We start from the raw sequence: 25,147 nt of genomic DNA on the forward strand, positions 1-25,147 counted from the left end.
GGAGTATTTCAGGCATACCTGGGTGTCCTGGGGGATACAGCCATGGAAACAGCCCAGGAACACGTGGGGAGTGGGTCTCACCTCCATCCTCCGTGTTTGCAGAGCATCTGCTGCTGCTCAGTACTCCCATCAGTACATGGCAGGGCCTCACTGCAGCTCACACATATATATATACACACACACATATATATATATATATATATACACACAGACCCTGAAATCTGGGAGCATTCCCCGTGGTGCCCACAGCCCCGTGAGGCGCAGAGGAGCCGCACGCCCGGTACAGTTCAGACAGATAGTTTTTAATCACTGCAATTAAATATTCGACAACATATTTTATCATCACGTGACTCCCACTAGCAAAAGTTCCCCCCTGAATTTGGTTTGCTAATGTAAGGATATCCCAAAACACCAACCACATGGATGTGTGCAGCAACAGCGTGAAACAAGGGAACTCACACACCGAAGCACAAGTAGTACCACTGCTGTTCCGAGTGTACACCTGGAATGACCTGAACAGAAAAAAGCGCAATAGGAAACTCACTACCACTCCTCTAGGCGGCTGCAGCTCGTGCCTAACCAGGGGCTGTCTGAAGGGATAGTGGATTATTTCATGGATCATTTCATGGATTATTTCATGGATCATGTTGTGAGAGCGTTTGAACATTTCCGAAGCGCGCTGCCCTGGGATATTGCACTACTCTAAATATAATCTTAAGTGTGTTGTCTCACCCCCTGGCTGGGAGACTACATGGCCTGCACCTGGCTAATACTGCTTGGTATCTCAAAAGCCAAGGGGGGCTTTTTTCCAGAGGTTGAGGAAAAGCCTGCTGTATCAGCTGTTTCCAGTTTGTGGAAAAAAAAAAGTATAGTTAAAAGAGTAATGAATAAATGGATGATATGGAACAATTATTCTGAATTAGTGCTAGTGAGTGTATGTCACAATAGGATCTAACAACTGAAATGTACTGACACAGGAGATTAATTGAATATATTAATATGCAAAGTTTTGTTTCTATTTTGAAAGTAAACTATTTTTGTTGTGCCTCAAATTCAAATATAAGCCTTACAAATACCCATAGCCTCTGTTATAAATTAAACAGCTTCTAAACAATACTTGTCAACATTCAAATCTCCATAAACTTTGGCAGCTCTTTGGTAAATACTTATAAATATCAACTAACAAAACAGTCAAAAGGGAGGGGGGGAGGCTGCCAGCAGGGAGCCTCTTCTTGTGAAATTCCACAAAGGAGAACAGAAATGAAAGAGCTCCCTAAGCAAAATCTGTGTCCAGGAATGACAGGTTTTAGTGAGACAGTAGCTCACCCTTCTCTCTCTGTCTATTCAAATACTATTACACCGAGGTCTTCATAAACTCCTGGCCATTTGTTGTGCTCTACCATATATACACATTCAGAATTTATACACGAGCTGAAGTGGCTGTTTACGAGCAGAGTTAACTTTCAGTGCATTTAACCATTAATTATTGCACACAGAATAATCTCAAATGCCCAATTATTCTACTGGATAACACGTAGGAACGAACACGCCCTCCTGCACCTCCGCCCAGCTATCTCTCTGTGAAGCCGCGGCTTGGTGGCGCCTTGGGTGCCAGGGAGGGACCGGCAGGGCCCCTGCTGCTGGCTGCTGCGGGTGGCACCGGGGGGGCAGGCGGCTTCCGGGCTGGCAGCAAGCAGAGGCAAGCAGCAGCGCTGGGGCTGCAGTCACCACCCAGGGCAAAGTCTGAGGCGAGCAGGGCCGGGCACCCAGCCGGTGTCCCGGAGCCCAGCCGTGTGAAATCTGCAACGCTGGCGGATGGCTTCAGCTTGGTGGGGACGTTCTCATCCTCGTCAAACGTCACCCAGCCCCTGGGCTGCACCTTCTCCACCTTGAGAGAGCCGCCGCGCCGGCAGAAGGCGTTTGCAGCTGCACCCACGGGAAACAGGGGCTTGCCTGGGCCACAGCTGGGCGGGGGCAGAACAGGGAACGGGTGGGAAGCAGCAGCTCCTGCCAGTACCGGTGAGGGGATCCTGGACTCCCCTGTCTCCATCCTAAATGGGTTCCCAGCATTGGGAGTTCTTTCAGTGAATGGGTTTGAGCAGTTCAGCCCAGTAATAAATGGGTTTGGAGAGCTGTGCTGATGTTCCTGGGATGAGTGAAAGGTTGGAATAGGAGGCGTTGCTGACATGCAATTTACAGGACTCAAATTCTCCGCATTTCTTTGCCTTGCTGAAGGCAGCTCTATCAACTCCTTGTGGTTTGAGGTTGGAGCGGGTGATGTTCGGACAGATGTCTGCATCTTGGACACGAGCAGCTGGAATGACAGGTCTTCAAAAGGGTCACTGCTGAGCTGGGGTTCAGGGTTAGTGCCGTGTGTCCCGCTGGGATTCTGCTGCAAAGGAAGCACACGCTCAGGAATCATGCAGCTGCTTCCAGGTTATTCCTACTGCCCCCTTCTCACCCCTCAGCTCCAGCTTCAGCCCCGTTCTGTTTTAACTACAACTGTACCAACAGCCTGAACCCCCTCTGCCTAAAGAAAAGCCTCTAAGCTGTCAAACACCACTCCCTCCTGCTCCGTGCTGAATGCAGCTGGAGCCTACTTCCTGCAGGTCCCAGTCCCAGCAACAAACACTGAGGGAACTCGGCATGGCAAAATGTTCAGGAAATGCACTCCAAGCGAGGGACAGCCCGGCACAACTATGGAATGAAAAGCTCCAGGTTACACTGTGTGGGAGTTGACCACACTGATGTTACAGCAGCGTTAAAGCACCGCAATGAGAGGAAACATCAGTGTTATTAGTAAATGCAGTCAGACTTTGCTATGTAGCCAGGCACCCATAAGCATCTCTTCTTGGCATGGAAAGGGACAATCACTAATTAAAACAACAAGTTACCCTTGGAGAAGACCGTTTTCTCCACAGAATTCCTCAGCTTTGAAAATCAAAATATTCCTGGTTTTACACACTGCTTCAAACAACAATGCAAGGTATTTTCTACCTTGTACAAGCTGTCCAAAAAGGTGGAGTATCTGCTTTGTTCAGTATGCACACTGACAGAACAGAGCTAGGAGCTTCCCCTTACCAAATGAGTTAAGCTTAAGTAAAAACGGCTTCTAAGAGTTCAAATGTCACAAAAAGATTTTATGATAAATTGAATACACCAAAACAACTGAAAGGACTGTCTACAGTTGAAGGTTTTTTGCAGAATAATATTAAAACAAAGACATGGAGTAACTTAGGGAAAAATGTGAAAAACTCAACTGTAGAAGGAATAGAACTCAAATGCAGCCTGGCACCAGCTGGTTAAGTCCTGTGGCCAGTTGAAAGTACAAGATCCCAAAGAAACTAGGAATCCAAATTGCTCCTCATTCCAAGTACAAACTTGCTTTGAGTAATTCTGGAAGCAAGTGTTTTTAAAATGGTAACAGTTTGTTTTACTTTGGGCCACAGCAAGGCCTCTGTTCCTTGAGAAATGTGATCTATGGGGTTTGTTCTGAAATGGAATTTGGCAGTGCAGTAGCATCAGGATTTATTTGCATTACAGAGAGCATTTATTGCCAACACTGATCTGTTTTTCCCTGAGCAGACCAAGATCAGCAGTGCCTGAGCAATGTAGGTGAGGGTCCAATTGTTTCATAAAAAGATGATGACACAAAATAGTGCCTGGCCCCAGTGAAAGCAGTCTCATTTTGAAATGCACCATGAAAGGAACAAGCACACCATGGTATGACAGGCAACCCATGAATGCAGACAGGTGTGTTTGAGGGGATGGGACTGCAGATGTATGAGAGCGCCACCCATACATCTCTGCTGCTCGAATGGAGGGAGCCATGTACGAGACTGGGAAATAGTCAGATACCTGTTACCCTGACGGTTGCTCCTGCTTGTGAAAGAGAAACACAGATCAGAGGAGGAAAATCAGCAAGAAAATCCAAGTAACAAAGCAACCTCATGTTAAAAATAATATTTTCAGAAGTTTTCACAAAGCCGCTTTTTTGAGCTGTGAATACAAACCACAAGTATTTACCACACCCTACACTAAATTTTCCATTTCTGTTGTCTTCTACTGTAAGCTCAACCATTGGGAGTCATAAAAAACCAACTCAGGTCCATTCTAATGGTATTTCCATAGACACCCATTGTGCAGCTGACTGTGCTCCTTTTTGGAGACAAGTTACAGGAATGTGAGCACTAATTCTAGCCACCTGTTACCATGAAAAGCCCCACAGCTCTCATTCTGGGAACTGTGTCAGTATTGTCCCTCATCCACAGGAACAGCTTTGCAAGCTGACACAACCATAATGCCTCTCCTTCTGTGGAAATGTAGCATCTCCCTTCTTTGCAAGGAAGAAGATCTATTTACACTAACTACTGCTCTTTTTCAGTGTGGGGATTGTATGGATTCCTGAATTGTCACACTGTAGCAGTGATTATTTTTATAAGAACAGATTTCGTTTCTCCAATATCATAATCCAAATTTGCATAGAAGGATGGCTTGGAATTCACTACCTCTCAAAAGACCTTGCACTCCTTTAAAGGCCTTTCCTCAGAAAACTGCACTTTTTGGTCCAAGTTTCCAAAGTGAAAGGCAGTTCACAGGCAAAGAAAGAGGTTCAGGAGAAAGAAAGGAAAAGCATTTAAAGATTTTTTCAGTTTGGATTCAAAAATCAGCTCACTGAGGACTGAATTTGGCTGCTTCACTGTGGTACAAAATAGGCATTAACTATTGTAGCAAAAAAGGGCTTCAGATACAGGCATAAGAAAAAATCTGAGCAGCGCTGAAAACCTGCTTCTGCATTTTTAAGCAGCAGTAAGAAACTATGGCTTTTCCTATAAAAATTGATGTTTTTTTATCATAACAGCATAAATGATCCCTGAGAACAGAATGTTAATGTTACTGCATGAAATTCCTACATCATGTGGATAGGTCTCTGTATTTTCAGTGACACTGGGAAATGGGGAGAATTCTATTTCTCTCAGGTATTCATTAATACATTGATTAGGTTTGTGAGCTTACCAATGTCATCTCCCTTCACTGAATGATCACCAACACCAAGCATCACCTATTCCAAACCCTGCTGCCTTACTGTACAGCTTGTCATGCACGTATCATCATCAAATCAGACTGCCTAGACTGAGTGCTTTGCCAGACAAAGCTGCCAAATGACAGCATCATTTTAACACTGAGCTGTCCATAAACTGTAAAGCCATCGTCAGAAATCCTAAATTCCATGTTTAGCATTTAAGATGTTAGTTATTCAGGGACAGCACACAAGCAAGTGTTACTCTCCTTGAGCCCCAGGGCCATTGAATCCAGCCTCTGGGCCCTCGTTTTTGTTTCTGTGCTTGCTGTAAGGGTTCCTCAGAGGCTGCAGCAGGCAGTATGAGCCGCGTTGGTTCCCACAGGGAAAGGAGGCCCCTGCAGGGCTGTGCCACTCACCGGCTGCTGGCAGGGAGCCGGTTCCGAAGGCAGACTGTGAGAGGAGCGGCTGCGAGGCGGCGGCTGCGGCGGCTCCAGGCTCTGCGGGGCGCCCGCCTGAGAGGGCTGGGGTGCCGTGGGGACCAGGGGCTCCTGCATCCTCAGCACAGCAGGGCCAGCAGCCTGAGGCTTCAGTGGCTCAGGAAGCAGGGGCGAGCCTGGAAGGACACGTGCAGTGATTTGCATGGTCAGGAATTGCAATGAATACTGGGGATTCGTTACAACTGTAAGGAATTGTAAGAAACCTTAAGGGAAAGCACCACAGAGAACTGCAGAGAAGGGGCTGTGAGAACAGCAGGTGTTCATAGCAACGGGACTGGAAACCACCAGAAACTCAGCACATCTCCAGTAAAATTGCTACTCCAGTGTAAGCTGACAGAGGCAGGGTTAGAGGGGGTATCTGGCAGGAATTCTTTCCTGTGAGGGTGGGCAGGCCCTGGCACAGGGTGCCCCTGGATCCCTGGAAATGCCCAAGGCCAGGCTGGATGGGGCTTGGTGGAAGGTGGCCCTGCCCATAGGCAGGGGCCTGGAATTAATCTCCAAGGTCCCTTCCAACACAAACCATGCTGTGGTTTTACACAAAGCACAAACCATGTCACTCCAAAATGTCCTTCAGTTATACTGAAAAGTATTTTGGAGGCCACTGTTATAAAACATGTATTTTTATATGTACAAAGGGGTTTTTTAAACTGTAAGTCTAGGAAGTTGCTTGGAGAGGCAGACATAAATGCTGTTCCACATCTCATGATTACAAAACTACCAACTCACAGAGCATCTGGTGATCAATAGCCAGAATGGGACACACCAGCCTGCTCAGAGCAAGCCCTGCAATCTTTGCACAGTTTCTCTGATACCACAAAATCTGTGGGTCAGGATCCCACACGACCTTGACAATAGCATCCAAAAGTGCACTACTTGAGGATGCCTAACACAAGCTGCCAACTGCTACTGCATCCCAGAACCTTCATTCCTGGTGAGAAGCGGAGCCACCTGCTGAGAACAAAGCAGTCAAGGCACAGAGTGCAGTGCCTGGCTGAGCAGTGACAGGATTTGCATGTTCCCTGTCAGGGAAGGGAAACTCACCCCGTGGCGGTTCCGCTGCCTTGGGCTGAGCCTCGGGCGCCGCTCGTGCCGCCGGGGCACGGACATGGCTTTGTGGGGCACTGATAACTCCAGCTCGAGGAGGAACGGTCTGCCAGCAAAGGTGGGAAGAACAGAGTACTTCAGTACTTCAGCTTTGGAGCTGCAGCCATCTACTGCTCAACGGCTCAGAATAATCAGCATTCTGTGAAAAACCTGTTCTTTGATAACAGCTGCTCAACTCATCTTGTGTGCACATGCAGGAACAAAGAATAGATTTCCAAAACACGGTGATGGTTCAATTCAAAACAAAGGATTTTTACAATGCTTTTTAACTTTATAGAAATACTTACCTGTGCAACAATGCTAGAAACAGTTATTTTTTTGCTAATATTAATAAGGTAATTTACCTAAGTCCACAAATTGTAAGCAACAAAACCAACAAGAGCAGCTAGCTTATTTGGAGGCCTGTTTCTCATCAAACAGTATTAATGAAACACATTCTGCATCACCTGAAGCCTGCAGTCTTCCTGAAGCTGATGGAATAGGAGTTAATATGCTGGAAATGTAAACTTCCAAGTCTACATCAGTATTTGAACAGACACAGGAAGCTATTCCAGGTTACAGCTGAAGCAGAGTAAATTACAAACAACACAGTGAGAGCTGAATAAAGGCCCTGGGATCAAAGGAAAAAGGACTGTGAGGCAGGAAGGACTGTGAGACAAGTTTGTAAGACTTGCTTCCTGTAAAATGTTGTGTACCAGAGGACACTCTAGAAATGGCTTTCAGAGCAAACTCCATTGCACAACTGTACACAGAAATTAATTAGCAACAAGCAAATACTATAAAAACAGTACAATTCTTGATCTTAGTTTTACTAGAAATGTCTCTGGCTTTGTGCACCACGTGAGTCCTTATGCTTGGCTGGGTCCATTGACCAACGTTCTGGACTCTCAGCTACCTAATCTCATAAACTCCTGTCTGAATTTCTGCATCTCCAATCTGATCTGAGACTGCCAAGATGCATTTTGTTATTTCTTTGAATATTCTGACAGTAGGCAGGAGGATGGTTGGGTCATACACCAAAATAGAAATATATCAAAAAGGAACAGAAGAGAAACCAAGTGTAATAAACCAGCTCTCAGGATGCCTCAGTGGGAAGCAGCACCCACTGTAGCTACTGTCCCTGGTCCTGAAATCCTTGAGATGAAATCCAAAAATCACCTGGGACAAAGGCAAGCACACAGTGAAAAATGAATACATTCTTTCCTATATACACCAGTTTTTCTTTATCCAAATTTTAGAAGAGGCCATTTTACATTGCCAGAAAAATAATTTTAAAAAAAGCCAAGATCATGAATTGTTCACTGTGAGAATCAATCTCTTTGAGAAAAATGAAACTGTAAAATTTACTGCAATGGAGACTTTCAACAGCAGTTTTCAGCAGTTCCAATAGTGGAATATGCTGCAAAGTCAAAGAATTATCAACAGACAATGCCATTACTCAGTAACTCTTGAAGAAGACCTGTGGCTATTCAAACACTTTTCTCTTCCCTCACATAAGGCTCCTACTTGCTCCTGGTAAGAAAAAGCTAGGCAGATGGATTTTATCTCTTGATTTCCTGTGTGGGGTGAAGCACCTGAATGCCCATCAATCCCTTCATTCCCTCCTTCAGTGCAGTTCCACAAATAAGGCAGTGAAACACAGGACTAATATCTGCTGAAACAGTTGCATGTTTCATTTTCACATGAAGGCCCTTATGAAAATTAGTCTTTACCACAAGGTACATAATTAGATCTCAGTTGCACATGTAATCCATTAATGGCCTGTCAGCAATTAACTGCTGGCACAATTTACATTCCAGTACAGAGGATAATGCATTTTATCACAGCAAATCAGTAAGGACATAGAATAACAAGAGTGACCTTGCAGTTATTTAAAGGAGATGTACAATGTGCATTTGGGAGCCCCTCGTGCGCTTGCAGAGTGCAGAACAGTCAAGTCCCATCCAGTCTGAGCACACACGGGGTTCGCCCCATCCCACAGTGGTTTTAGTCAACAGACAAACTGTGACCTGCCCAGTGACCTGTGTAGTTGCTCACACGTGTTGTGACTACCAGAAACAGGCGTGACAAAGAGCAGACAGTGAGCAGGACACGATCTCCAAGCAGCACCTACCGGTCTGGGGGTACCCGCCGAGGGAGGAGGCTGATGCCGAACTGCAACAGAGAGCACAGATTACTGACTCAGCACCCACTGCAAAACCAACATCCGTCTCTGCTACAGTTAGTACAAAGCACGCGTCTATTACCTAAGTTCTCCTTTCTCTGTGTTCCAGGGCTTTTTTGTGCTTTGCAGCATGGAAAACAAACAGATTATCTGTGTTAGATAAGCCACAAATGGGTATTAGAGGGCAATGTTCCACCACTACTACTGGGAATGGAGGCAAGGAGAGAGCAGTGATTGTTCAGAAACCTATTACACATCCAGGAGCTGTCACTCACACACTCCCACCCCATGCACACAGGAAGTCATTTGACCCTTCTATTCCACATGATTTAACTCACATCCTATTTGTTGCAAGCTAAGGTCACCACTTGTATGGGTCCCCATGTGCTCAGTCGTGTTGGATGGAAGTGTTTTGATTTCTGGTATATCCTGTAGGGGTGCTACCAGCAGGGGTTAGAGCAGAGAGAGCTGATGTGACAGTGCCTGACCCCGCTCTGTGTTTATGGGACAGATGCGTCAGAGCCCAGCTTCACCGTGGCCACGCTGATGGCAGCCCTCAGGTGCAACACTCTAACTGGGCAGGGCAAGAGGTGGAAAAAGCACCTCGGGTTCAGACAAGCCCACCATTTCTAACAGGCAGGGAGCTTTAGGATTCTGGCTGGAGTTTCTGCTGCTTCTTTCCCAGGAAGGCAAAGGCACCATCCAGTGACAGTAAGTGGAACTCTGTGGTGCATCACCCAGCTCATCAAATCAGCTTCAGCTATCAGCCTGCCCTGGAGCCAGTCAGAAGGGGTTTCTGGGGCTGTTCTCAGTGCAGCAGCTCCCACCCTGAGCAACCTGGTGCCAGTTCACCCTCCTTGGAGCAGAAGCTGGAGTGCATAGCCACCAAGGGCACCTTCCCACCTCAAATATGCCACACGTAGAGTGGCTTTGCCAATTCAGCAAAATGAACCAGCAATGCAGCCAAAATTAACCGTACTACACAGGAGGAAACCCTGCCAGTGACTCTATCAGGACCTGCATTGCTATTTGCTGTGAAGGACGCTCCTGAGAGACAAGGAAGAAACCCAAGGCCATGACTCTGCTGGCACGGCTGAAGCAGCACCCATCCACAGTAATTCCATGTACTCCAAGCAGAAAGGTGCAAGAGAAATGCTCTCAGAACTGTGTGTTACACACAGCTGGCTGTCACAATCAAAACACCTACAACTGTGCTCTTCAGAAAGAGGCAAAATAGGAAATTATTGACCAAACTGCTTCCATGGAAGTTTCTCTCCCCAGAATATACAAACACACTGGTCCTTTATGCAAAGTCAGGCTCTCTAGACTCCTGATTTAGTTACAGGTGCAATGGTCACTCTGATGACCAGGCAGCTGCAGCTTCCTCCGAGGGACAGCCTTAAAAGCATTCTTGATTAGAGCTCTCCAAGTTTCACTGAGCTTTTCACAAATGCCTTCTGTAACAGTCCCCACCACCACTGCAAACCAGGGAGAGCCCGGCTGGGTGAAATGCTGAATAAAAGAGCAAAGATCCTACATGATAAATGCGTTAATGAAACCACCTTTAGTGCCACAAGAGCAATAACATTACTCAGATGTTAAATCAGAAATCCATTTCTAGAACACAAAAATTGTTGTTACCTTCTACTTCTCTCCTAGCTACCCCAGGACTGGGAGGAGCTCCAAGACCTTTTCAGAGAAAGAAGAGAAGCTGTACATAGCATAAGAAAAGCAGTAGACTGAGAAAGAAAAAGCATAAAGAACACTGCCAGCTTTACACAATTTATCTCTGGTCTGGATAGATTACAGTCACCTGCAGGAAATAACTGTTTGTAGCAGCATGGGGAACCAGGCTGGTGTGAATCACAAACCATCAAGTGCAATCATGTTCAGGAACATTGGTTATTTCAATTTTACATTACAGTTGAAAGTGAGTTTCATTCCTTCAGAATGTTCACTCTCCACAAATGTTTGGCTACCCAGTGGCATCTGACATCCAGTCCTGAACCTCTCGTGAGCAGAGCACAGAGCTGAGCTCAGACACTGGGGAATAAATGAGCACAGCACTTTCACCCTGCCAAATCAAGCCTGATCTCTGTCATGCAGAACACTGAGCAGCCTGTTTGTGCCACGGTACATCTGAATAGGAAATGTGACCAAGCAATACTTCCCACCTCATATCATGTACTGTTACTGAAGAACTGTATTACTGAGGGGCCTCGACACAGCACTGGGCACTGGGGACAGCTGGACCCATTGGTTTAACAGTTCAGATTGAGAGAAAAAACATTTTCAACCATGCATAACCATGCTGAACTACTTTATTTCTGCAACATCATCAAGCATGCACCGGGTTCCTAAAAGTGTATGGCAAAAACACAGCAGAATATATAGACATGATGGAAATACTGAAGGCATCCCCTAGCTGGGACAGAGCCTGCTGCTGCTGAATCCATCCCCTAGCTGGGACACAGCCTCTCCTGCTGCTGAATCCATCCCCTAGCTGGGACACAGCCTCTCCTGCTGCTGAATCCATCCCCTAGCTGGGACACAGCCTGCCCCTGTGTCACCATGTGTGAGATGTGCCCAGGAGCTCCCTGTGATCTGTGAGTCACAGAGTGGGCAGAGTGGAGGCTGCACATGGGGCTGAAATGGGACTGGCTCCAGAGATGTCGGATCTCTGCTTTGGCTGAGCATCTGCTTCAAAGATGCTGAACCCCACCATGTGTTATCTGTTCTAGCTGAGAGCCAGGCTCTGCCAACTCCCATGACAACTCTGACCATGAATAACTGTGAGAGGAGCAGCAGTGAGGCTGTGCAGGAGCAGGGCCCTGCCTGACAGCATCCTCTGCTCCTGTTCTGCGCAGGAGGAGGACAAAGGCAGCTCCTTCCTGCAGCAGGGACACACGGGCACACGTTCCTGTGTCCATGCACCAGACAGGCAGCAAGATCTCTGGCACGAAGATTGGGCAAGGCACCCAGCATCCACTACAAGGGACAGAAATGGCACAGAGGGTAAATACCTGACATTTCACTTACTCATAGTTCTCTTCAATAGTGAGAAAGCAAAATGATCGTGCTCTGATAGATAATGCTATCACAAAGGGCAGCATGGGAATGTTCCCATCTTAGGGACAATGAAAAGCAGTTTAAACCAATGATAAAAGCCTGGGCTGCAACAATCAGGAAAGCTCTGACTACTATTATTAAAAGAAAAAACCCCACAAATATTATTTATTAACTTCAATTGACAATTAGCAGCCTCTATGGTTTTTAATGTTCTCTGAAAATTTCATCTGTAATGTATTAAAAAAATATGGGGTAAACAGAGAGTAACATTTTAATTTTTAACTATAAACAACTGGAGCTTGTAGAATGCTCAGTGAAATTTTTTTGGCATTAACATACAAAAGGTCTACACTTGGTAAAGCCCTGCAATGAGTGCAGAGCCTTGTTCACCTGAGTTCTGAGTTACTTCTGATATAAAATATGACCAAACAAACACTTAGATGCCCAAATCCTTGTCTCATCCTCAAAGCATACTGAGGCATTAGAAAAAGTGCCATGGGCATTGAAAGGACTGAAGCACTTGGGGGGAAAAAGGTCAAAACATGTGAGGGAAAAAATAACATTTAAAAGGCACAACATTTTAAAGACATGATCAGTGTCTCTTGGCATGTGCTATGGAAGCCTAAACTCCAGGTCTGAGCCACTTACACACTCCACAGGGATATTTCCACAGAGCTCTCAGAGCCTTGCTCCTAGAGGAGAGAAACAGGTGCCCTTTCCCACTGAAGTCACCCATAAGGACACTGATTTTGGTCCCACCCCTGTGCTAACTTGCTTGGAGCTGAGCTCAGATACCCATGAAAATTGGCCTTGATGCTTACACATGTACACCATGAGTGGAAAATGGAGAGCAGAAAAAAGTGAAGAGCTTTTGGTTGGAATAACATATGAAAAAATATACTACAGTCTCAAATGATTGCATAAAAAGCAAGTTTTATGCAAGCTACAGCTCCATGGAAAGCTATGCTGGGAAAGGTGATGAAAGAAGACAACTGAGTAGTCTTTGCACAATTGAGACAAGCTAGGCAAACAGGATTGTGTCAGTGCACAGAAAACTACACAGCACTGCAGAACAATGAATGAAACCTCACCTATGCTGAATGTGGTCTATCAACTGCTTCCTAAAGCTCCTGCATTTTACCTCATCTGAAACATTCCACGCTGGCCATGAAAGCTTCCTTGTCTCACCAGTATCTAAGAGCCAGGCACATTTCTGCCTGACACCCAAGTGAGCTGATAGTTACAGACTATTTAAAATAGCTCATGTATTCTCTGAGATCACTCAAAACTCTCCAAGCATTTTGTCAAAAATGCCTCTTTCCTTCCAACGGAGGGGCAGTGCCTGGAAGCACCACAAGCAATTCTCATCCTCTCTCATGTATTGATGAGCTGGTTTAACTCAGCAGGACAGCAAAATGTGGGCCAGGGAAGGACAAAGCCTACTTTGAGAAGCACTTGACAGCAAAGTTACCTGATGTGCTCACCCAGGACAAAGGAACAGAAATCTGAACAACCCTCATCTCTGACTTTAAAATACCAACTTCTGGAGAAATACTACTTCACCAGAAAGTGAAACGTAGTTCAGAGGGGGGAGAAAGGAAAGACAGTGACATTAATGAATTCTCTAGTTCTGCAACTTTGAGAACTTCCCATTTTTACACCTTTGGAAATCATCATGTTCAGTATTGTCACAACAGATCCCCACAGCAGTTTGGCTATGCAGTCATATTCAAAAACAATTAAAATCATTACCTCCAAATTCTTTTCTAGCAGGTGCAGGACTCCTACCGCCTGACAGTATTTAAGAAATGAATGCAGCAATAATGAGAAATGTCAGTGTAGTAGGAGGGAAGAAAAAGAATGAGAAAGTTAAAAATCACAAGGGTCACTTTGTTATTAACTATGTTGCCCAAATGCTTCTGAACATCCAGTTTCTCTTAGAGCTCAATTGTTCACATTGTCAGATGATCCAAATGAACTCTACATTCAAAACTTGGACATGACACAACACATATATACTGATGCCAAAATTAAAGGAATAGCAATGGACCAATGAATGCACAAGTTATTTCTATTTTACTTTAAAATAGATGCTATAAAAAATGAAAATGTTGAGTCAACATTGCTGTAAAATTTCACATTTTTAAAACTGAAAATAAGTTTCTATAAACTTATTCACCAATAATATTTAAATGGTAAAAACGCTGTTATTTCCCACGCTGTTATTGCTTTTAAATGTACCAATTAAACATCGCAATTAAAAAACCAGTGAGCCCAAGGTGCAATACGCACTTTGGGTTTGCACTTTCAAGTCCCTCTCACAGACTTGAGAGCAAATAAATATTCCTGAGCAGCTGGGAAGGTCCCCGTTACCTGAGGGGGAGCCGGGCGCTGCGGAGGAGCCGGACAGGCAATGGGCAGCAGTGGGCACCGGCACCCAATGGGCACCCAGGGGTCAGCAGCGGGCACCCAATGGGCAGCAGTGGGCACCCAATGGGCACCCAAGGGTCAGCAAAATAAGGTCCCCGTTACCTGAGGGCGGGGGCGGGCGCTGCGGCGGAGCCGGACGGGCAGGAGGCGCCACGGGCCGAGGGGGCGGAGGGCGCTTGGGCTCCAGGCTCTGCGGAGCCTCCTTCTGCTGGGCACCAGCCTGCAATTCAGCTGGAGGATAGGGCAGAAAACAATGCAAAAATTAGTGTCTGGGACATTGCAAAGACAGCAAAGCTCTCCTTATAGCGAGCTTCTCACAGAGAGGACAGTCAGGCCCCAGGCTGGGAAATAACAATACGCAAGTTTTTGAGACAGGGAAAACAAGAGGAATGAACCAATGATGAAAAGAAGCAGATTTCCTAAATCAAAACTCTTGCCCCATATGTTTTAATAAATTTACGTTTTTCATGAAATCCTGAACAATCTTGCCAATTGCAGCATTCCAAATTTTGATTTTGACTCTTACCTGTGAACCAAGTTGTCTGGAAAAAATGCAACAAAGGGAACTCTCAAGGCATTTGAACAGTTAAACAAACTCAATAAGAAGCCATTCCAAGCACCATCACTGTGTCCATGTTCATAACTTAAAACCAGGCCACGTTTAAACAGAAGTTTTCACATTGTGCTCCCAATTTACAAATGTGCTGATTACAGTTTATAACTTGGAGCTGGCAGGAGCAGGGATTGCCAGGGGCTGCATTCCGAGAGATGACTGAGGTGAACCAGGATCCTACAGATCCGCTGCAGCAGGACTGGGTTGTGGCAGTGTGCAGTACCCACCTGGTGGGCACATGGGGGGCCCAGGAGCCTTCCCTGGGGCCCGGCTGGGTCTGGCTGGCAGCACGGGTCCCTCCGGCAGCGTCGGGGACTGGCAGGGGCTGGAGCGCGGGGAGGAGCTCGGGGACGTGCCCAGCCCGGAGCTCGACGTCGGCTGCAGGTGCTGGGGAAGGATTTCCTCCACCTCAGCGCTGTAGTCATCGATGTCTCCTGAAAAACAAACCCCAGAGGAGAGAAACACACAAAAGCTGACTCTGGACATGAGATTTTGTGCAGGAAAAGCCCCAAAGTTCCAAGGAATTAGCCCAGCAACCAAAGTGTGAATCTCGCATCCCAAAATTACACATGAAGAACACAAATGCATTCAAAGCAGCTGAAAATACTTCAAGTGTGCAATACATACTATAGATATATATTAAAGGTAATTATAACAGTGTGGCAATTGTGAAGTTGATTAAGCTCAAACAATTATCTTCACAGGTATTTCCTTGGTTTGCAATGTGGCAAGCTTCACTTGCTCGTCAGAGAGCCAGGCAGGGGATTTCAAGGTATCTGTTATTTGTAACAACTTGTGCTTGCAAAGGGTGGAACAACATGGATGTGCTTTTGAAGAGTAAACTGTCAGTTTAGAATATATTAAATGTAGATGAGAGTGAAGCAGATTGCTGAGATACTGTTGAAAATATTGTGATTTCTAATCTGTTTTAGATGGGCATGGACATAGTTATATATGCATTAAATTACCCACATTATTCAGGACTGTCAGCATTCCAAAGTAAGGAATGCTTTATCTCAACAAACCTTCCATGTCATAGTCTGCAGTAACCTCAGCATCTTCACAAAGCAAGGTGGAGCTTGTGGATGAAGGCAGCCCAATATTAATCTTTTCTAGATTCATTTCATCTTCCAAACTTCTGATCCAATCTGGATTTTTCAAGTTGATATTTATAATCCTTCCTTGTATCTGCATTGCCAAAAAAGGTATGCACAAAACAGAAGGTGTTTAGAGTAAGAATGTTAAAGCTCAGCATTTTAGATTTAAAAACAAAATACTAATTCCTGAAAACATCGCAAATAAGGTTATAGGAATTTCTGTGACTAAACAAAAATAATTCTGATTTTCTCTTCATTTTGGTACCTACATTTAAGTAATTTAAACTGTTCATTACAAGCGTTTAAATTTCTTTGGTAGAAAAACTTGCAACTCATGTCCTACGGTTCTCCTTTGCAGTTCCTCAGGAAGCTTCTGGGTTTTTTTTACTCTGACACTATTACTTATAGAGAAAACCAGACTTGCTTAGGAAGTACATGAATAAAGTCGTTGTTAGAGGCTAGCACAGAGCAGGCCCTCATTCTGTAAAGGGACATTCTAGCCAGAGCCCCTTTCCTGTCTGACCTGCCAGGGACATCTCAGCAGATCCAAGGATCCATCTGTAAACACCACACAGTCCAAGTCCTAACAGCCACAGACTAGTGACACTTTAAACATCACAAGTTAAATTTTCACCAGGATTAAATACTGACCCCATAGAAGTCAATGCAAGCTGAAATTCTGACATTTTTCAGAATGTTTTTTTTGTAGTATACAAGTGCTACATTTTTAATAACTGCAGGCTATAAAGATTTTAACTGGTTAATTCCAGAAACTAAACTCTATTTTTTAAATCATAAAAGACCCCAAACCCCTCATTTGATGAGGATGCCTCTCAGTAGATCTTAATTTATTTTTAGGAGGAGTATTGTTAGAGAAATGAGGTTTGATGCTTCTTTTATATGGCTTTTGAAGCTCAACATATGGTATGTGGCTATTGAGAGGAAAGAAAAACTGCAGCAGTCTAGTACAGAACAGAAAAAACTCCTAAGAATCCAAGACAAACAATAAATCCAACCCACTCAAGAAGATTTAAAGCTGGATTGTCCCTTGCTATACAAAGGTTCAGTCATTTTTACATTACCTCAGTGCCATTCAAATTCATAACATTCAGAGCAGAGCTTCCTTCCAAAAATGTTACCCACATCTTGTCTTCCACAAACCTGCAAAGTTCATTGGAAACAATAAGCACAAAACACCACAACACTTCACAGTACAACTGCTAGCCTAGTGCAGATGCAACATCCTTATCTACACCTCATTTACAACTACTAACCTAATGCTAGAATACAACATTTGTATAAAATTCTCAACAATAAGGGTATCTGGAAAAATCATGTCTGAAAACTGAGACACACAGAAATGAATTCTGAAGACATTTACGTATGCAAAATTAATTCTAAAGACACTTAAGTTGAAATTCAAATGCTAAAAATTAAACAGATCAGAACTGAGAAGTTATTTCCTACCTAAGGAAATAAGTTTATTCAGGATGATCCCTTTCAACCCAAACAATTCCATGATTCTATAAGCAGAGATTAAAAGCAAGAAGTTTTTTTTTAACCTTATAAGTATAACTTCGCCATAGCTTGCGAATTTTTGAAGAAGATCATCGATCAAGTTATCGTCAAAATAGTTTTCTTCAGCTGAAGAACTTCTGATGGAGACCATCACAGTCCCATCAGGGGGACCTTGCATTGCAATCACCTCCTTGTACACTTTTTGTCTCTCTTCTGCTTCAATTTCAAATATGTCAATGTCAATCAGTGCAACCACGGGCCTTGGAAAAAAGAGGCGAGAAAGTCCTGTCAGCAGAGTATGTGAGCAACAAAACCCACAGCATGAGCAGTCAGTCTCAGGGAGTGATGGATGAAATGGAACTGGAACCTGTGATCAGATGTCTTCAGCTCTGCTCTCCCGTAGTGCAGCAAAGTGCCAGGATTCCACGTGTAAGGGACATTAGTGTCACTGTGGAAACTGGCATTCAGGAGATCCAGGTCTTCAGCTGCAGCCAGCAATGGAAACAAAAGAGGAAAGCCACAGTGATTGCAAGGATGTGCTATTTGTAGAAAGAAAACACATAGCGAGTAAATCCCAATAGAGTGTGCTATAGAAAACTGCTCCAAGTTCCTTTTCCACTCCTCGAGTGTCAGTGAGTGGGACCTGATTCACGGCCCTTTTCCCAGCCTCACTGTGTTTACTGCAGGTGTGTTAGCAGTGCTCTGTACCTACCAAGCAGGAACAGGAGCTCAGCATCAGTGGCATTGTGAGCACCCCTAAATGCCCCCCCTGAGTCACGCACGGAACACGGCAGGCAGCTGAAGGAAAGCCCCAAACCTGATCGGTCGAAGGGCCACTTCCTCCTCCTCCAGAGGATGCGATCCGTCCAGGCGGGCGTGCGACACTTCTCACTGGTGTCATAGTCATCAGAGAACAGGTCGTACTTGTACGTGGGGGCAAAATTGATCTTCCCCTCCAGAAACCCCCGAAAAATCTGTAAAGCCAGAAGGGAAACAGCTGGAAACTACCCCAAATCCTCTATTCTAACACTGACAGCCTGTATCAACACCTCTAAACAAAACTTCAACACCTGCTATTTAAAATGGATTCCTCTCCACATTCTGGCTGCTGAAAACACTGGACACTATGACTAACCAGTGACCCAGACAGCCATCAGGGAACAGAGCTACGCCAGCAGTTGGATCTTTAAGGCCAGCCTTAGGAAAAACCTACTGCTCCTTCAGTGTCATGACCAGCTGGAGGCCACCCAGAACGCTGATGCTGTAACACAGCACTTCAATCTGGTGCTTATTTGTTCCTGGGTGAGCAAAAGTGAGGAATTAAGGTGTACATTTTATGGCCTTTATCTATCTGAACATGCCAAATTTTCCCACAAATTCACAGCCACACACTGGTTTGGGTTGGAAGGGACCCTAAGGATCACCCTTGGGCAAGGATGCCATTCACTAGACCAGGTTGCTCAGGGTGCCATCCAAACTGGTCTTGAACACTTGCAGGAAAAAGCTGACACAAGTCGGCCCTTCAAATAAATAGGTTTAAAAGAAAAATTCAATCTATTCTATGAGCTTCTCACTCATTAAGTGTTTGAACTGGACACAAGATAAAACCCTTTAGCTAACCCAGTCAGCTCCATGCTTGAGTTCAGCCTTCTATGGGCACAGATTTCTGCAGCTTTGTAACTGCTGGAGGTGTCTCCAAAACCTCTACACATCCTGTTTTGATCCACTTAACAGACAATGTGACAAACACACAGTGCTGTCTGACCATGTGAACCTGCCCCTTGCTTTCTCTAGCAAACAGCTGCTAAAAGAAGTTGGAGTGAGTAAAAACATCCAGTGTTTTGCCTCCTGTTCTGGTGCACAAATGGAAGGGAAATGAGCAAACTCTAAATCAGCCAAAGCACTGCTTGTGATCAAAGTGCTGGTGAGCAGACAGAACCAACAATTGAGGACTGTCTCTCTTTTTACCATATCCAGCCTTCCCATATTGCAGGGCTGCACAGAGAGAACAAGAAACCCTACAAACCTAAAAAATGTAGCTCTCTTCACCCTTGGTTATTCCGGGTTTTCTTGGCAAATTAAAAAGCTACCATTTGGACCAGTCCTTTTTCCAACAGTAACAGCATTAGGCCTGTTACAACTTAACTCAAGAGTAACATTAGCAAATATTAGAGATATTCTTTTTAAATAGTTACATCTGACAAAAACACTATAATTAGAAAACTCCATGCTGAGGATACAGATTTATGGGAGCATCATAGCAATTGCTAAACCCAGTAAAGAATGAAGCATTCCCAAGTAGGTGACATTTGAACACACCTGGCCAGAGTTTTTCTGGTTGATCAGCTGGTCTCCTGCTATGAGGGGATCCCAGTTCTGCTGTCGGATCAGGTCCTTCACCTCCTCATTAGGCAAATCTATTCGATAGTTGAAGTCCCCACACCAAAAAATGTAGTCATGGGAAAAGAGCATCCTTCCCTGGAAAACAGCAGCACACACTGGAGGCAGAAGCAACTGACTGACACATTTACTGCCTCTAGGTACAGAAACTCAGGCTTCTGCTGTGAAATATGTATCACTTCTGAGTGATGGAAACAACTGCAATACACCCTAGTATTTAGTGTCCTACAATTAGAACAACATGGTCAACAGCGTGGTGTTTACATATGGAACACACGAGAAGTGACATTTCCTATGGAGTTTCCATTTCTAAAGAAACACCAATCAAGTGAATTGGATTCTGAAACTCTTCATCTTCCTCCTCCTGTGTCAGAAGTCTGCTCAAGGGTGATGGCTGCTGCCTGTGACAGAGGAGAACAAAACACCCCCTGGGACTCTGTGTCACAGTCTCCTGACAAACTGCAAATCCAGAGCTCTACCATTCACCTTTAGTTGAAGACTTTTCAGTTACATCTGATTTTCATCACTAGAGAGAGACATAAGGGCTTTATGAGTTTAAACAAAGCCCAGGTTTTAGAGTGAGAACTTGTACTTCTCCCTTTGTTTTGCTTTTTCCACTGCCCATAAGTAAAACCAAGCAGATACACTGGCAGATTGAAATAACAGCATTTAGCAAACTGTTGGATATTTGCTAGGAAAACTGGAATGTGACAGTTGAGACAAATTTAGAAAATAAAAAACTCCTGTAAAATAAGATGTAAGACTCCTGCACAGTGCCACAGAAATTTATAAATTACAGTTTGATGGCAAAATTTACATCAGCTTTAAGTCTCAAGGGAGAATTTTGTTGCACTGGTAACAGTTTCAACTTGGTGATTTGATAATGAGAACATGGTGTTTGCTCATGAGAACATGGCATGGCTGTGTACTGAGACAGGGCTCTTTGACAGGGCTCTTTCCTCAGAGGTGATTGTCTCCTGTGCCTCCCAAGGTTCTACTGCATGCCAGGGATCTCTAAGGTCTCTTTCCTATGCCAAGTCCTTGATTCCAAATGCAAGTGAACTCATGTTTCATCATGGCAAGGTCTGTTCTTTCTGCAGTCTTCTGTTTTAGCAAACATTGTGGGAACTCAGGTATCTCTGAGATCTCTAACCCAAGGAAATCTGATTTCCACAGGAAGCTGGGGAAGGGGTAAAATGGAAATGGAGCTTTGGGATGACACTGCTGGAGCTCCAAGGGTTTCACTTTTCATTTGTGTGGAATTTAAACTCCATGCTTACCATCGGAAAACCAAGCTTGCGAGAAATTTCTACAAAGTCTTCATTTCTCTCCTTGACTTGGGACTGCCCTGCAGCAAAGTGACTGCACACAAAGCAGAGGCTGGAGGTGTGGAACAGCATCCGAATGGCCACGGCGCCTTTGTTCCCCGTGGCTCCTCCCATGCCAGTCTTGACAGTATCCACAGCCACATCCCTGAAACAGGGGAACAGCTGTTACACCTTCCAGGAGCTGGCACAGCTGGCTCACTGTGACACTGGGCTGGAGGGACACGTCCTTCTCCCAGCCACAGGGCTGGTCTTAAAAAGTCCCAACAGGCACTGAGCATTGACAAGATAAAACCTCTGCTTGTCAAGCTCTCGGGGCCACCAATGCTCTCTGGGCATTTCAAAACTAAGCAAAGAACTTAAACCAGTGCTTCAGCAGAAGGTGGAACAGCTCTCTCAGCAGCGCCCCGCGTGGCTCTGGGCACGTCTGGGGGTTATCTCCCCACACGGGGCACGCTGCGGTGACCCAGCTCACTGACCTGATAAAGGGAGCGTGCTGGGGCCTGATGAACACGAAGAGGCAGACGCCCACCAGCTGCTCCGAGGCCAGCAGCACGTACTTGTAATCCCTGGAGATGGTCTTCTGCAGCTCTGCAGCCCACAGCTTCTGGTTCGTGGTGCTGGCAGGGAGATCAAAAACACCAGGTTGGCAATAGACCAAACTGAGCAGGTTTCTAGCCGCTGATTGAGCTGACTGAGCTACATCCCAGGACCTGAAGGAAACCTCGAGGCAGCAAAACAAAGCCAAGCTGGGAATGGTGCTCAAGTGGCTCCCAGCAGAGACACAGGCTCCAGGCTGTCACGGCATCACTGTTACCAATTCAGCCTCTACACACACCACCTCACTTCTCCCGACACCACAGACAACTTGAGGAGCCATGCCTAGATTTGCTGTATTTCCAGGGCCAGACTAGAGGAGGAAAACCTGGAATTGTTTTAGAGAGTTACTTCCTAGCCTAGAGCTCAGTCAATTGGAAAACAGGTGGCACGGTCTTAGATCAAGAAAAATAGGAAAATATGGAAAATATCAGGCCTGGAAACAGCATTAAGTAGACAAAGGGTGAAATCGGGATGACAAGCTGACACTTGGTACCCAACAGACAAAACCCTGCACAAAGGCTACAGTATCATAGGCTTTATGTGCCCTTCCAATGAGTTAAACCTTCCCTAACACCCAGAAATGTGCAAAGCAGGCAGAAAAAACAATGGACAACGGGAATATGGTCCTAGGACTACACACATGTTTATGTCTGGTATCACCCACCACTGGGAAAAACGTATTTCTGAACCCAGTCTGCTAGGAGTGAAAAATCCACTCCACAGTAACGTATCCATGCAATACATGGAATGGCAGTGCAAACTAACAGTGTGGAAGGAAGCCTTCCTTTGTGCAGATCACAGCCTGATACACAACAGCACAATGACAAGACACGCTTTTGGGAAGATGTTCACAGGACTTGCTGGTAACAGCAACACCACACACAGGAACTGAGGAACACTGAAAGCACTGGAGAAACCCAAACTTTAAATAACATGACTTGAAACAGTCAGCCAAACAAGGACTGTGTGGATTGGATCACCCACCTGGCGTTCACAATGTTTCCTGCATTTAACTCCACCATTTCTTCAAATCCAATGGCAAATATGTCCACAGGTTTGTTTTTGCGATCTTGAGGTAAATAGGGAAAAAGTTATTTCTTGTTTCTAATTAACTTAACAATCAAGACCTCATATAGATATATATATATTCATTCTAAGAAAAAAAATTCCTTCTTTGGAAAGAAATTGCTTCATGTGAGGGAGGCACAGGGTGCCCAGAGCAGCTGTGGCTGCCCCTGGATCCCTGGCAGTGCCCAAGGCCAGGCTAGACAGGGCTGGGAGCAGCCTGGGACAGTGGGAGGTGTCCCTGCCATGGCACAGCGTGGAACTCGAACTTTAAGGTCCCCTCCAACACAAACCAGTGTGGGATTCTGTGAAATTCCAGTTGCTTTTAAATAAACGCAGATTTTGAAAGACTTGTTTCTCTGGCAGGGGGTGGAGCTGGATCTTTACAGACCCTTCCTACACAGTTCTACACTTGTGTGATACCTGTTTCAATGTTTGTGATCTACTTAGATAAATCAGAGCTCTCAAGGAAAGGCAGTGACAGAACAGAGATCCTACCTTGGAACTCATGGATTCCAGCCAGCTTGGGTGCATCCAGCAGCCAGTCAGTGAGGGTTTGATTTCTGAAGGCAATGCTCCGGAACTGCTTCCCCCCGTTGACATTCCATGTCCCAACACACACTCGGATCTTCTTGGGTTTGGCATACTTATAGAAGTTCTCACACATGCTCTTCAGCACTTTTACAGATGCTGCAAGAACATTTGAGAAGACATTACACTTTTACAGAGAATGTTCCAGAAAGTCTGGCACCGAGATCTTCCCAATGCACGTGCACAGACAAAGCTAAACTGCCAAAGCACAAGGAATGCAGCTTTCCCAGGGAAAGTGCCCTGAGACACACACTACTGACTGAAAAACAGCAGCAACTGGTTCAGAATGACATGGACAGAAGTGATCCATGAAGGAAACAATCCCATGTTCTATAAATATCTCTTGTTCTTTCATCTCATCCACGACTTTCTAGGGAAAGCATCATTTTTTGTATATATATATATATCTGCCTCATTTTCACAGATTAAACTCATGAAATCCAATCTCTGTTACAGAACCAACATGCATGTAATATTAATTTCCAGAGGTGTAAAAGTTGCTGATACACTACAAGTACTAAAATAGAGAAGGTACATAATTTCATTGTATCAGAGTATGTCTATTTAAGCCACAAATCTGAATTATTTTTACATCAGTTCAATTCCTAAAGAGCTGCTTTAGTGAGGACAGTGGGCTGGGATTCAAACTAATTAAACTCATTTCTCTGTCCCATCAGCCTTTCCCTGTGCCAAATGAAGAGGGAGGAATGACCCACATGTGAAGGACATTGTGAGAAACACAGAAAGGAAAAAAGCTGATTTCAGTGCTCAGGTACTTTACCTTTGTTATATTAATTTACCTATTTTGAATGTTCTCATGTTCTCAGGCTCCAAAAGAGCAATATAAAAAATATTAGATGGAATTCTTCCCTTCACCTGTTGCTGTCTTGAAAAACAGTTACTGGGAACAGCATTTCCATGTAAATTCCCCAAATAAGATGCTTAGTGAGCTGCTGCTGTTTGTTCAGTTACTCTTGGCTACCTGGTCAAAACAAAAATCAGGTATTCTCTATTCTCTCTGGGTTGGAAAAAAACTGGGAGCAAGAGAAGAAAATACATTGTGTTTGTTGGCTGCAAATGCTCTCCCTGCTGGACAAATCCCACACTCATAACTGGGCCAACCACACAGAAAAGACAAGGAACTGGTTGGTGTCTCCCTGGGCTGCTCCAAGCTGATCATGCTTGGGATCATGCTTTCTTCATCAAAACCCAGGGAAATGAGTCTAGAAAACAGCAAGGAGCCAAGAGGATCACTGAGCCCTCCAGCACGAGGGTCAGAGCCCAGACACGGGCTCTGCCTCTGCCCCACACTGCAGGTGACTCCAGCCAGGGAATCCAGCAGTCCCAAAAGGCACAGAGGGTCAAGGGCAGGAGCCACCTCAGCACCCGGCCACTGAAGGGAACAATCCCAGCAATGCTGCAGCCACAGCACACCCAAAACCCAATTATCCCAAGGGCTGGCTGGAACCACACCAGCAACCCCAGGAACCCAACGCAGCCGCGCAGCCCTGCAGAGAGGAGCCTCTGCAGCAGGCTGAGCCACTTGAACAGCACAGTCTGCACCTTCCTCCTCTGGGGCTCCATCTTTTCATGCTGAAAATTGACTGGTGTCAGCTTCATTGTAGCTACTCCAAATCAGCCAGTTGCTACT

The 25,147-nt window shown here is 45.1% G+C and overlaps 1 protein-coding gene across 10 annotated transcripts in view; it reads right to left on the reverse strand.

Moving 5' to 3' along the window:
* Positions 1–281: 281 nt before the first annotated feature.
* The window catches only part of SYNJ1 (synaptojanin 1), a 48,444-nt gene continuing 23,578 nt past the window's right edge, over positions 282–25,147 (reverse strand). For 3 of the 10 annotated variants that reach the window (XM_077174647.1, XM_077174641.1, XM_077174646.1), the window contains 20 exons: positions 23,404–23,595; positions 22,825–22,909; positions 21,720–21,860; positions 21,196–21,388; positions 19,835–19,993; positions 18,333–18,489; positions 17,883–18,000; positions 17,560–17,775; positions 17,080–17,158; positions 15,926–16,088; positions 15,128–15,334; positions 14,390–14,518; positions 13,610–13,648; positions 10,430–10,477; positions 8,871–8,909; positions 8,738–8,778; positions 6,562–6,670; positions 5,440–5,636; positions 3,859–3,882; positions 2,256–2,392 (listed from right to left, as the gene is read on the reverse strand). In XM_077174647.1, coding sequence (XP_077030762.1) covers positions 3,862–3,882; positions 5,440–5,636; positions 6,562–6,670; positions 8,738–8,778; positions 8,871–8,909; positions 10,430–10,477; positions 13,610–13,648; positions 14,390–14,518; positions 15,128–15,334; positions 15,926–16,088; positions 17,080–17,158; positions 17,560–17,775; positions 17,883–18,000; positions 18,333–18,489; positions 19,835–19,993; positions 21,196–21,388; positions 21,720–21,860; positions 22,825–22,909; positions 23,404–23,595 — 2,333 coding nt within the window. In that variant the 3' untranslated portion in view covers positions 2,256–2,392; positions 3,859–3,861. Of the gene's footprint in view, positions 2,393–3,858; positions 3,883–5,439; positions 5,637–6,561; positions 6,671–8,737; positions 8,779–8,870; positions 8,910–10,429; positions 10,478–13,609; positions 13,649–14,389; positions 14,519–15,127; positions 15,335–15,925; positions 16,089–17,079; positions 17,159–17,559; positions 17,776–17,882; positions 18,001–18,332; positions 18,490–19,834; positions 19,994–21,195; positions 21,389–21,719; positions 21,861–22,824; positions 22,910–23,403; positions 23,596–25,147 lie in introns of all 10 variants that reach the window. The other 7 variants (XM_077174643.1, XM_077174645.1, XM_077174644.1 and 4 more) reach the window with 7 other exon arrangements.

Source organism: Agelaius phoeniceus, chromosome 2, assembly GCF_051311805.1.
Source record: "Agelaius phoeniceus isolate bAgePho1 chromosome 2, bAgePho1.hap1, whole genome shotgun sequence".
Classification (NCBI taxonomy): domain Eukaryota; kingdom Metazoa; phylum Chordata; class Aves; order Passeriformes; family Icteridae; genus Agelaius; species Agelaius phoeniceus.